The sequence below is a fragment of the Caretta caretta genome, chromosome 15 (genome assembly GCF_965140235.1).
Source record: "Caretta caretta isolate rCarCar2 chromosome 15, rCarCar1.hap1, whole genome shotgun sequence".
Lineage (NCBI taxonomy): Eukaryota > Metazoa > Chordata > Testudines > Cheloniidae > Caretta > Caretta caretta.
The window spans coordinates 27,370,852-27,385,209 of NC_134220.1; the positions used below are offsets into that span (position 1 = coordinate 27,370,852).

General features: G+C 37.4%; 1 protein-coding gene across 1 annotated transcript in view; it reads right to left on the reverse strand.

Annotated features, from left to right (window-relative positions):
- Positions 1–3,376: 3,376 nt before the first annotated feature.
- The window catches only part of PPTC7 (protein phosphatase targeting COQ7), a 29,063-nt gene continuing 18,081 nt past the window's right edge, over positions 3,377–14,358 (reverse strand). The window contains exons 4-6 of the mRNA XM_048821906.2: positions 11,536–11,659; positions 8,674–8,803; positions 3,377–6,985 (exon numbers count right to left, since the gene is read on the reverse strand). Coding sequence (XP_048677863.1) covers positions 6,927–6,985; positions 8,674–8,803; positions 11,536–11,659 — 313 coding nt within the window. The 3' untranslated portion in view covers positions 3,377–6,926. The remainder of the gene's footprint in view (positions 6,986–8,673; positions 8,804–11,535; positions 11,660–14,358) is intronic.

The window sequence follows — 14,358 nt, forward strand, 5'->3', positions numbered from 1 at the left end:
TATAGTCACAGGTTAAAACATGTAAATATTTTATATTCCAACGGTTATGTGGAAGTTTAGCAAATATGTAATATGCATCCATAAAGGTTTATGCATGAGTGTTTTCACCCTCTGTCAATACCACTCTATGTCAGCCAGTTGTAAGGATGTATCATCTTGAAACTAGTTGAAATTTTCATTACTCAGTACTGGTGTAGTGCTGGATTAAGAATCTTAAGTTGTCATGCACACGATCACCCCAACCCATTTTAGTGCTGGTGTTTTAGAGCAGGGGTTCTCAAACTTCATTGCACCGCAACCCCCTTCTGACAACAAAAAATTACTACACGACCCCTGAAGGGGGGACTGAAGTCTGAGCCTGCCTGAGCCCCATTGCCCCAATTGGCAGGGGCCCAAAGCCAGAGCCCCACCACCCCGGGGCTGGGAGGGGAAAAGCCAAACCCCCAAGAGCTTCAGCCCCAGGTAGGGGGCCTGTAACTTGAGCTCCACTGCCTAGGGCTGAAGCCCTCAGGCTTTGGCCCCAGACCATCTAAACTAGCCCTGGTAACCCCATTAAAACAGGGTTATGACCCATTTTGGGGTCTCAACCCAGTTTGAGAACCACTGTTCTAGTGACTCCATAGTTGGTTATAGTCACCTGAACCACGGAGTACACTGCTTCAGGAGAATTAAGGCTATACATGTGACCTTGAAAGTATTGGGGTAGCAAATCCATGTATTCTAGCTAGGGCTGTCAATCGCCTGAGTTAACTGCGATTAATCAACTCAAAAAAACAACCGCAGTTTTAATCATACAGTTAAACAATACAGTAATTGATACAGAATACCAATTGAATTTTAAATATTTTGGATGTTTTTCTACATTTTCCAATATACTGATTTTAATTACAACACAGTATACAAAGTTGATAGTACTCATTATTTTTGATTAAATATTTACACTGTAAAAATGGCAAACAAAAGAAATAGTATTTTTCAGTTCACCTCATACAAGTACTATAGTGCAATCTTTGTTGTGTAAGTGCAACTCACAAATGTAGATTTTTGTGTTACATAACTGCACTCAAAAACAAAACCATGTAAAACTTTAGAGCCTACTAGTCCACTCAGTCCTACTTCTTGTTCAGCCAGTCGCTAAGACAAATAAGTTCGTTTAAATTTCCAGGAGATAATGCTGCCTGCTTCTTATTTACAATGTCACCTGAAAGCGAGAACAGGCGTTCACATGGCACTTTTGTTGCTGGCATTGAAAGGTATCTGTGTGCCAGTTATGCTAAACATTCATATGCCCCTTCATGCTTCGGCCACTGTTCCAGAGGACATGCTTCCATGCTGATGATGCCCGTTAAAAAAATTATGCATTAATTAAATTTGCGACTGAACTCCTTGGGAGAGAATTGTATGTCTCCTACTTTTACACACATTTTGCCATATATTTCATGTTATAACACTCTCGGATGATGACCCAGCACATGTTGTTCATTTTAAGAACACTTTCACTGCAGATTTGACAAAACACAAAGATGCCGCCAATGTGAGATTTCTACAGATAGCTTCATCACTTAACCCAAGGTTTAAGAATCTGAAGTGCTTTCCAAAATTTGAGGGGGACGAGGTGTGGAGCATGCTTTCAGAAATCTTAAGAGCGCAACACTCCAATGCAGAAATTACAGAACACGAACCACCAAAAAAGAAAATCAACCTTCTGCTGGTGGCATCTGACTCTGATGATAAAAATGAACGTGTGTCAGTCTGCACTGCTTTGAATGGTTATCAAGCAGAACCCATTATCAGTATAGACGCATGTCCTCTGGAACATTGGTTGAAGCATGAAGGGACATATGAATCTAGTGCATCTAGTACATAAATATCTTGTGATGCCAGCTACAACAGTGCCATGCGAACGCCTGTTCTCACTTTCAGGTGATACTGTAAACAAAAAGCAGGCAGCATTATCTCCTGCAAACGTAAACTTGTTTGGTCTGAGCAACTGGTTGAACAAGAAGTAGGACTGAGTGGACTAGTAGGCTCTAAAGTTTTACATTGTTTTACTTTTTAAATGCACGCTTTTTGTACATAATTCTAGATTTGAAAGTTCAGCTTTCGTGATAAAGAGATTGCACTACGGTACTCGCATTAGGTGAATTGAAAAATACTATTTTCTTTTTTTTTTTTTTACAGTGCAAATATTTGTAATAAAAAATAAAGTGAGCACTGTACACTTTGTATTCTATGTTGTAATTGAAATCAATATATTTGAAAATTAGAAAATACCAAAACTATTTAAACAATAATAGAAAACCATTTAACAGTGTGACTAATTGCAATTATTTTTTTCATCGCTTGACAGCCTTAATTCTAGCACAGCCAGACACATTTATTGCTATAATAAATGGCCAGTAACTTTTGCAAGACTGGCATTTAGGTGTAAAACTAGTTGCAGTCTGCATTTCCACAGCGCCTTGCAACAGATCTTTTTAAAATTAGAAGTATTTTAATTTAAATGACTTGTATATTGTAGGACACATTTTGTGAAGTACGGAACAAGATGCAGTGAAGTACAAAAGTTTCATTTTAGAACTTAGTAATTCTTCACACGCCAAAAAACCAAAGAAATCAGAATGAGTTTGGTTGTTTGATCCTGGTAACAGTCTGTTACCCACAGCAACCTACTAAACAGTAGTCAGACTTCACCATTGTCATTCTATGCTCAAGATTGCGTCACTGAATGAGAACGGGCATAGGACTGCCTTTTCAATACATCAGAAGAACTCAGTTTGACTTGTACTTTGATTGAGGGTGGGGGTTTGTGTAGTTTCTTAGAATGCATCTTTACCGAATTCCAAAAGTAATGAATGTTTGCCATTATACAGTCCTTATGTACACATTTTGGAATAAGATTGGTACTCTGGGACTGTCTGGCAAAGCTGAGTGGACCTCTTGTGTATTACCATAAATTTTGTAATTTAGTCACTCTGTGGCTTGGTAGAGGGCTGTCCACAACTATGTTGGAAAGATTATTAGGTGGTAGTTCTTTAAGGTGCAAATATTGCAAAGGTTAGGCTCTCAGCAATGTAAGAAATGCATTCTTTGAACTTGCCTATCAGTATGTAATGCAAACCAGCATTATATCTTCACAAGGTTGTTACTTCTCTTGGCTACAGGATTGCTACTGCTTGTCTTGGTGACTCACTATTGAAGAGGATTTAATAAATGAAAATAAAGTCTAGAACAACGGAACATGTGAAAACTAAAACATCCTATAGAGACACATTCCAAAGCAGAGACTCAGTGACTGGGCTCCTCTGCAACACACAATAGGGCTCTTATTGCATAAATGGAAAATAAGTTTGAAGTCAGTTACCTTAAAACCACGTTAGTATAAATACTATATTTATTAAATATCTTTACAGTTCATTTAAATGTATTTACAGAACTATTCCTGCATACTTCAGACATCCAATTCACATAATTGCCTCTTAGGTAAGTATAGGTAAAATGATAGTCTAACACAAAAGCATCCTCATTAGATACAGACTCAGATTTGTTTCATTATCTCAGCTATCTTTGTCAGAAACTACTACACACAGTCAACTTCTACACATTCATAGTCTGGTTTTCCACTGAGAAGTTACCTATTATCAAGAGATATGAATTCCAATTACAAAATACTTATCATTTTTGCTACACCTTCACACACCCCTTCATATAGTTTTGTTATCATCCAGTCTGGTCCCAAATTCTAGATAGTTTTCCCATTCCTTTTTTATAAATGCAAAGGTAGCAACTCTTAAGAGAAACTGGATGCTGCAGCTCTCCCAAAGATAGCTATTAATGGGAGAAGGAACCAGGGACATTTCAAACCCTCCAAAAGAGTATTATCCTAGGCCTCTCTCACCTGCAGACACCCAGCTCCTGCAACTGCTGTTTCATTACTTGGTGTGATAGGTTACTGGTATACCAAGCTGTTCCATCTTTTCAGATTACTGTTCCCCACCAAGCAGCTGTTGATACAGGGCAAACCCTCTCCAGATGGTGAAAGTTTGTTCATCTTTCATGTTTCCATCTCAAATGAATACACGTGAAACATCTTTCCTGTGTCTGTCTCTCTCATGATAAAATTACAATAATCTAATTTCTAGGAAGGATTACTGCTCCATGCATCATTTTAAGGTTGCTTTAAGTACATGGGTCCTGTCATTTCCTTTTCTGTAAATATTTATTGTGCGCAGACAGCTTAAATTCATAGGAAGAAATTAGGTTCTGATATGTTTAGAGTGCACATCTTAAAAACAGAAAACACAAAATTCTCAAGCATGTGATAAAAATATTAACTCTTTATAATACAGTATTGCTTTAACAGATGGAAAAAGCTATAAACTTTGCTGGTCTTTGGTGTGTCCAGTGAGGGATAAATTTACAAATTGTAAATTAAAATCCAAATTTGTTCTTTATAAAAAAAATCATGATCTATGATGCAAATGGCTTTATATATACTGTTTGACTAAAAACTGTATTAACACAAAAACAAGATTTAGAATCAGACTCATTAGGTGAGACAGTTCAGCCACTAACAGGACAGCTGAATTTCTATGACCTAGGATTCCAGACCCTGGATCAGTAGAGGCAGAGCACAGTGACAGCTGAGTTCAGGGCAGGGAAAAAGCACCTTTGCCACTCACTTATCTGATCCACATACATACCCTAATTTTTAGTTATAGAAAATAGTGAATAGGGAGGGCTGAGCAGGATTATAAAGTGAGGAAACAGTCCAGCTCCACAGGGGCATAATATCAGAGTAAATTCAAGAATAGGGAAAGATAGTAATTTATCAAGTCTGCTCTAACAAGGAACTGAGACAGTAAATACTGGAGAATTTATTGTAGAGAACATCCAGATTTGAGAGACATTCCTCAAACACTAGAAATTAAGCCCTATTCTGCAGCAGGAATATATTCCTTCCAACAAAATGTATCTAGATACAGCTTGCAGGGACTGCAAAGAGTTTATGCAAAGTTGTCTGCCACTCACTGTTAGTCTTACTTTTATATTTTATAAATTTATAAAATACAGAAGTAACACTAAGATTTTCTTCATTCGTATAATCCTTCCCATACCCCCACCAAACTACTACTATTTTGGCCAAGTTAGGGTAGTTAAGGCATTTTGACAAGTAGTTAAAGGTGATTTAAAATATATCTAACATTAGGCCAATTTATGAATAGCAGATAAATTACTGAACAGCTTTGAAATTAATCATTCTCATAAATGAAATGCCTGTTACAAGCATGATGCATTAAAATATAGTAAAATGACATGTACATGGTACATGACAAGTGATTTTAAATAAAATAAAAGCTTGACATACAATTATGCAAATATACAGTACAACTCCACCAAAAAAAATTTTCTTTAAACAATTTGAGATTTTCTCAAACTTAACAGTTTTAATACAATGAACCAGGTAGTAAAAATCTCCTTTCAGATAAGGAGATTCCTTACTGACCAAGTTTAACTGCACTCATCTAAACATCGTTACCTGACTTTTATATAAAACATGGCTTTAATTTATTTTTAAGTACTTTTCTACCAGCAAAAAAAGTTAATGAAAAACTGACCAAAAATATATATGATCTTTATAGCTATCAGCTTTTATGCACCTCAGAAAGAGAGCTTTAAGAAATTGGGAAAACAATTGCGAGCTACTAAAATTCATAAGGAAATGCTATATTGCAAAGTGGCTATTAAATAATTGTAAACATCAATGAAGGTTCATTCTGAAAACCCTAAATATCAGTTACTGAAATGTAAATTTTGCTAGTTATTAGTTAACTATTTTCCATTTGCATACTTACTGCTGCTGCCACAGCATAAGCAGAGGTGCACATTTGAGTCAGCATGACCATCAAATTAATTTGGTACAGATTCTATTTTATACAAAGCAAGAATGGCGGTATTAACACAAACTATGCCTAGTTAACAGTAAAGTTTTCTGCAAACAAAAGCAAGGAAGTTCAGAGCTGAGGATTATCTGTTTTTAACGCAACCCATCATTCTTAGATAGTGCAGCATACATGGCATATCACCACACGCTGAGATTAAGGATATGCTACGCCTCAATTTTGAATATTCTGGCTTTTGTGAATTTGAGTTACAACTTAAAATAGTAATAAACCTTTTTTAAACAAAAAGTTCCCCACTGCAAAAAAAATATCCAGAGATACCAGGCTCCGTTATGGACGAATTATTTGCAAAAAACTTTCATTTATAAGATCACGATTAAGCACCTGAAATCACAAAACACTTGTGCATCCATACAGCGCAAACTAATGTTTTTTTTCCCAAATTTTGTACTAGAAAAAGGCTAAGGCTGACACCATGTATGCCAAGAGCAAAATGTTTACAGCAGCTATAAACCCCTTGAAAATTGGAGTTTATATATAAACAAACCCTCACCTATCACTGTAACAAGACTATGTTTATGAACGTATGCTTTGTAACATCTCCTTTGTTGGATAATGGCTGATTCTAGCAGAATAGTAATACGCCCTCTTGTGGAGGTTTATCAATTTGATTTATTAAATCTAGTTTTGAATTGTAACCAATCAATCATTTGAAACTAGTCACATTTTAGAAGTAGTAACCATATGGATCTGGGTTCCCCCACCTTGTGAATGATTACTAAAGTTTTGAGAGACAAGCTTCATGCCTTAAGTTTCTTCATTTCTTGCTGGCAGAAGAAGACCAGTGTACTACAATAGTGGTTTTTAAAGGATCTCAGTTGTGTCATAAGAGGCAACAGACTTGAGTAACTGGCCATTGAGATCAGCTGCAAAGAAAGAAACCGATCCTGCCAGCAGGAAACCGTACACATGAAGCTAGAAACTCCAGGATAATGAAAAACAGACATTGACATTTTAGGCAAATCAGTCTGTATATTCAGCTACTATAGAAAGAAGGACGGTGATGTCATCTGGCTTTCCCCCTGTAATTTAAGAAAAATCAGATGTTTTAATCTGAAGAGCAGATCAGGAAACTACATAATGAAAAAAGGCATGTATGGTTTCTTGAAACAATTCTACAAGGAGGTTTTTTTTGTTTTTTTTTAAATAAAGAAACTGCTCTAGATTCAAAATTAGTAATACGTTCACACACATGCATCTGAAAGCCTCTAACTCCTCTACTTCCTTTTCCAAAGTAACTGATGGCATCAGAGATACCTATAAGAAAAGCACTTTCCTATATACTATTTTAAGCATTAGTGAGAACCTTCAGCATTGTTTTTAACAGGGAAGTGGAAAGCCTATTTTCAAATGATCTTTCAAAAGATTTTTCTTACCCCTCCAAGTCTGGACATGTACTAAATCAAATTTTAACATATCACTGAACTCAGACCTAGTAAGTCACTCAAAAATAAGGAATGTATTTAGATACCTCCCCTGATTTAAAGAAGATGGTTATTCACATTTGAAAAGCAGCTGGGTGGGTTTAATAGCCTTTGAAAAACTTTTATAATTTTGTAATGCATGTATTTGCAGTAACAGAATGACTTGTATTATACAAAATGCAGATGTATACACACCCCAATGTTCCCTCTAATTTTTGACAGGCTGCGTGCACAAAAAAATTTCTTCTGTGCGAACTGTTGTGCTTCTGTGCAAATTTTTGTGCACGTGGTATTTTGCCGTGTGTGCAGGGTTTAGGATCTGTGTGCGCGCGCACACGCGCACAACTTAAAGGGAACAGTGACACACCCACATGATATATTGCAAGGATCTCAGAGGGCTACTGTCCCATTTTGCTAATGCAAGATATTACCAAACTCTTCAACTGCAAAACCCATTAAAAAGGATTGTGGGTTGTGGTGCTGTAAGAATGCTGTGTAAGGTTCTGGTGAAGTTACTCTGTGAAGTGGTATTTTGTTATACAAACTCCCATTAAGCCTGTGGATACAAAGGACCAGCAGCCAGTCAGAAGGGAAGCAGCAAATGAGTGCGCTCTGCACAGCTAGCAATAGATTCTCTGGCTGGCAGGAGTTAAGAAGATCAGCAATTCACACCCACAAGGCAGATGGAAACGATGAGCAAGGCACACAGGCTAACAGCCTCCCAGCAACAGGATCGGGTTTCACTGGGCCTTGAAGGGAGCCTTGCCCTCTACATTAGGAAGACTTTTTCCTTTCTTTAAAGTGAAGTATTAAATGGAACCCTCAGGACTCTGCAAGGGGTACTAGAGACCTCTCCAGAGGATGGGAGACAAGGATCACAGAGGGCAAAGGGACTGAACAATGTCAGATGAATGGGGAGCATTCTGCAAACAAACTACTAAAATAAAAACAAGAGTTATTATATGTACTCTGGTAATGCCTATAGAAGAGTTTACAATCTAATCAGAGCAGACAGAGGACGGGAGGGAAAATAAAGAGGGGAGACATGCTATGGCCAAGGCCACACAGCAGGTCAGTGGTACAGCCAAATATAGAACACAAGTCTGAAGATTTCCAGTCCAGTGTCCTATGCATGGTATCACACTGCCTCCCAATTATGACGGGCATCCTTCTTTCCCAGAACATACCTAAGATCACTTACTATTCAGGAACTCTGGCATGCATCCAAGAAAGGAATTTCATGTGACACCATTAGACTTATGTTACCAAATAGTAGGAAATCTTACCTCTCACATTCAATCCATTGTCACATGCAAACTGTGCAAAAGGTGACATGTAAGTGGGGTCATATGCCAGTTCGTGAGCTTGCTCAGCAATGCTTCTTGCTGTCTGTTGTATACTCTCATAATTAGAATTCTAAATTGATGGAAGAACAAGTTATTCTTACAAAAGCAACCCACCACAGGTAATTTTATTCAGGCACATACACATTATTGGAATATTGATTCAATTAACATGATGTGAATATAAACACCTGTTACAAGTTAGACAGTAGGTATTTCCTATTTCAAGGGAATCTCAATTATATCTTGAATTAAAATCAGTGTACTTTAAGAACGTTTGTGTAGGAAATTAAATCTCAGCCTCTATCTGCCACTATAATCATTTCATAAAACTCATGCACAAACCACTTATCTTAGGAAGGGAGAAAGCAGCAGTCTACACTTCCCTGTATTTTAAGTGTCAAAGGGGGATCTTTGTTGAGAAACTAGGCTTTCCCCTTTGCTTATTTTGACTACTCAGAGCATCCCCTCATTCATCCAGCTCCTTTCCGGTGTATAGCCCGACACCTAATCTTTGCAAAGGGAATGCTAAACCAAAGAAGTGTTCACTCAAAAAATATTGCTTCCAGAAAATGCAGAGTGCTCAATCACAGCACCAAAGCACCATCCTAGACCAAGGAATGGAAAAATAAAGCTAGTTTTAGTAATAAGGGTAAGTGTGGAACAAAGGCTTTATATTACCATGCAGCATAAAAATGCTTAAAAATATACATTTTGCCAACTGCTTTAAATGCCCTACACTGGGTGATGGATCAAATCAGAATGAAAATTTATAAAACCTACCTTTTTGTGGGATACAAGAAGTTTGGATACCCAGCACAGACAGCTTGCACCTAACAATGTAAGTTTACCACCCACCAAAAAAAAAAAAAACTTCACTTTTTAATGGAGGAAGCCAATAAGCTTTCCCCTATAACTATCTAGGTTAGTTTTTTCAAATTCAGTGATAAAATCCAATGAGAATACAAGCTTTCTGTATAATGCATTTCCTCCAAGAGTTCCAATCATCTTTACATTTTCAGTGCCTGCTGCTTTACTCAGGAAAGGATTCCTTTCCATGTTGAGCAAGACAGGTGACAAACAGCTATTTTCACATGTAATCATTTTTATCGTCTCTGTAATTTATACATGCTTTTACGAGCATATCTGAATTTCCCTAACAGTTTGGGGAGTGAACAGGATTTGACAATTCTTGGCTCAACTTTCATAACTCAGGTTTCAGAGTAGCAGCCGTGTTAGTCTGTATTCGCAAAAAGAAAAGGAGTACTTGTGGCACCTTAGAGACTAACCAATTTATTTGAGCATAAGCCTTCGTGAGCTATGAAGTGAGCTGTAGCTCACGAAAGCTTATGCTTAAATAAATTGGTTAGTCTCTAAGGTGCCACAAGTCCTCCTTTTCTTTTCGTAACTCAGATTTCTATTTGCGGTCTTTCCCAAATGTGCCAATAGGTGGAGCTCATGTTTCCCCTGTATGCATCCCATGAAGTGAGCTGTAGCTCACGAAAGCTTATGCTCAAATAAATTGGTTAGTCTCTAAGGTGCCACAAGTCCTCCTTTTCTTTTTGCGAATACAGACTAACACGGCTGCTACTCTGAAACCATGTATACCCATTGTAACCATTCTAGACTAAGGGCTTGTCTACATTATCCGCTGGATCGACCACCAAGCGCTCTCCCGTCGACTCCAGTACTCCATCAGGGCAAGAGGCACAGGTGGAGTCGATGGGAGAGTGTCAGCCATCAACTTACCCTAGTGAAGACACCGCGGTAAGCAGATCTAAGTACGTCAACTTCAGCTGAAGTTGCATAACTTAGATCGATCCCCCTCCCCAGTGTAGACCAGGCCTAAGAACATGTTGTTTTAAAAGTGTTAGATAATGGTCAACCCTAGGCTCCCCTCCAACACATTTTTCAAGGTGTTGAACCCTATCTACTACACCTTTAAAAAAAAAAAAAAAACATAATACCTAACCTAGCCATAGCTTTAGACTGAAATGGGGCCTTTCAGATTTGAATGCTGTTTGGAAAAAAGGATGAAAGATGAGAGATTTCTTGTGGAAAATAATGAGAATTTCTCCCATTACCCACAAAAGAGCAAAATTTCAAGCAAGCATTTAGACAATTCCTAGAGCATCTCCAACTCACTTTGTCTACAAAGGCAGTCACTTACTTTCTGTCTACCAACAACTTTCAGTAATTTATCTCAGGGATAAGATCCTATCAGCAGACAAGCCTCTTTTGAAACCACAATATGAAAGGCCACTGAAAAGTTAATATGCAGGATTACAGTATCAAAGTAGCTTCCTCAAGGATGTTATACAGGTTTATACTAAAAGAAAAGGAGGACTTGTGGCACCTTAGAGACTAACCAATTTATTTGAGCATAAGCTTTCGTGAGCTACAGCTCACTTCATCGGATGTTTTTCCACAGTATGCATCCAATGAAGTGAGCTGTAGCTCACAAAAGCTTATGCTCAAATAAATTGGTTAGTCTCTAAGGTGCCACAAGTCCTCCTTTTCTTTTTGCGAATACAGACTAACACGGCTGTTACTTTGAAACCAGGTTTATACTAGTTCTTATACTCCATTTTCAGCTTTTACAGCTGAATTGTATTGTATTTTCAAGTCCAATAATCCTGTCACCCCAGATAAAGTTGTTTAATGCAATGGTGTTCTGATTCATTAGTTATGTAAAAAAGCTGCTCTTGGAACATTTAAGAGGAAGTATCAACTTTTGCCCATTATTCATATTCTAGATGAATTTCAATACTATAACTCAACTGCACACACTTCATTTTCAGTTACCTTCAGCTTTTTCAGTTCCTGAAGAATCATATAGTCAGGCATGTTGTCAAAAAGTCCATCTGTTGCTGTCAGAATAATATCTCCTAGCTGAACATCAAAAGTAGTACTGTCAGCAGCATCCGGGCTGTGAAGAGAATACCACCATATCAAAGAAATGGACATTAGCGTATGCTAATGGTACCAAATCCTGTTCAATTACAGCATCAATAGGTTTTGCAATTCACTGGTATTACGAAATCTGTTCTCTGGAAAAATACAGCAGTGTACTTTGTCATGAAAGCCAGTATAACAGAAGTATGATCACAAATAGAGGGCATCTGAAAACACTACACCAGAGAATTGCACTTAAAATGCCTGATTTGGACTATTCTTCAGTCTAATATATTTTGCAAGTATATCTCCATTGTAACCATTAGGTGATACTGTAGTTCAAGGTTTCCTTCTCACTCCCACTTAAATATGCAGAACAAGGCTGTAACCGAAAGGCTAATTTAGGATTGAAATGTCTAGCCTGCTTACTGGATACACCTTTTATCATGAAGGATCCCAAAGTATTTCAGATTACTTAGGTACATCACCATCAACAGTAGGCAGTACCCAGATGGTCCACTGGTGCATAATACACAGGAGGAGAAAGTATTTATTTTGGAATAGACCAGATCTTTCTGGGAGATTTTTAGATTAAAAAAAAAAAAATGCATAGCACACCATAGAAGGATGCAGGGTTGTGATTTGAACTTTAGTTTGAAATGCTAGCCTTTCTGAAACTACGAGTTTTAGGTCACTTGACTCTCCCCTGGATAGAACCAGTTTAACATTAAGTTTAGTCAACAGAAGAAAAATACTGATATTTACTCTGACTTTTAATTGTCTTTGCAATTAATGTCAAGAGTCCAAGAGACCAGGTGACTTGATATAACCACAAGTCAGAGTGGAAGTGTGGGCATCTTAAAAGCTGATTCATCTCACACTTTCCTTATTCCATGATGACTCAGTCTTTGTTTTTCTAATTTCCAAGAATGTTATTCTTGATAACTACCTTTGTGCTACTTATGTCTTTTCATATAATGGACTGTACTTTTGACAATACCTAGATTTCACTCAACTATTAGAATGATTTACAGTTATTGTGCAATAAAGGGGACTTTTAAAGTGCATGGATTTCAAACTCCTATGACAGCTCTCCTCCCTTCACTCTTTGTATACTTTCCTATAATTAAAGCCATACACAAAGAACAATCACTAGTTGGAACTATTTCCAAAACATCCTCAAAAGAACTATTTTGGTATTAAAAATTATGAAGCCCAAACCTTGCCCAATTTGGAGTCTACAACCTCAGAACAAGAACTTCAGATTCATACTGCATTCCTTGGCCACAGCTCTATCACTTTCTATATTCAGGGTTTAAAAAAGAGCACTTTAATGAGTCTATAATCTTTGATTTAAGAAATGTAACTTGTACAGTGTTTAAATAAAATATTTACCAAATCAGTCAAGAAAAAGCATTTCCTTTACTCTGTTACAAAAATAGCCCAAGGACAGACAGACATTAGACAAGAAGGTATGTCTTGCATTTTGTGTTTTAGATTTCACTAGTGAAGTTTCATTAAGTTTAGAAAAATGATTAGCCAGCATTGAAATACAGATTGCTTTGAAATCATGTCCTCTGCTTTGAAATGACTAGTTTCTATTGGACCGGGTGCACTTCTGTAACATTCCCATCTCTGAGCTCGCTGTTCTGCCAAAACGGAGTTTCGCTCATTTTGATTGAACACAATGTGCTGCTGGAAACTTAACTGTACTGAAATGCAAGCTGCAGTCACATGCTTCCCTGCCCTGTTCCTCAAGTATTCACTACCTCACTGCCTGGCTATGTAAATTAGTGTATTCCCAATCAGTCTCAAATGATGCATGGGGGTTGGGAAGGAAAACCTGCAACAACCTGAACACACTATATTTGACTTAAGTCAAATGGGGGGGGTGGGGGGGTGAGTGTTATACATTAGGCCAGCTTTGCTAGCTAGTTGTGCACTGTGTGTTATACCTCTATGTCAAGCTTTATTTGCACTGAAGATATGTCGCAGCCAGATGCCTGGCAGTTACTTTTCCATGCTTCAGTATTCTTCCAGATAATGGCATAATATGTACTTTACTTTATGGAACTTATGTAATGCTCATATTTTAGTTAAAAAAAAACACCTTACTACGGCATAAAATATTTTATGCTATCTTCCCTGACCTTAGATGGGCTAAAAAAACTTCAGTTTTACTTGGTTCAGAATATTTTTTTTAAAAGCGAAAAGACATCAAATATTGAATCATAGGAGGCCATTATTAACTTGCATTTGAGGCTCTTACAAATACAGCCAAATAAAGAGGCGGCAGCCAAAAGCTATTTGCTATTGCAATAATGTTAGGAGTTCAACTTAAATTGCAGAAGCAATGGATTTTTATCATGGTTACTACAACGTGAATTTGCCTGTCGTGTCCAGATATTGCAGCAAATGACAGGTGAAGTCATTTCTAGGAACTGGACATAAAGTAGACACATTTATGGTGTACAATGTACAGAAACAGGTATATTTATATTTTCCATCAGAACAGTTCCATAATACACAAGTCCCTTTGAGGATATCAGAAACGCTTTACATTCAGTGTGCACCTAACTTTAGGGAAAGTAATCACTTGCATGTAAGCAGATCATTGCTACCCTGAGCAGAGATTAGACCACAGCAACAGCCTATAAAATTTGATAAATTTAAGCCTGAGAAATGCTTACACTACCTTGAAGACAAGCAAGTGGGGAAGGAGATTCACCTTTC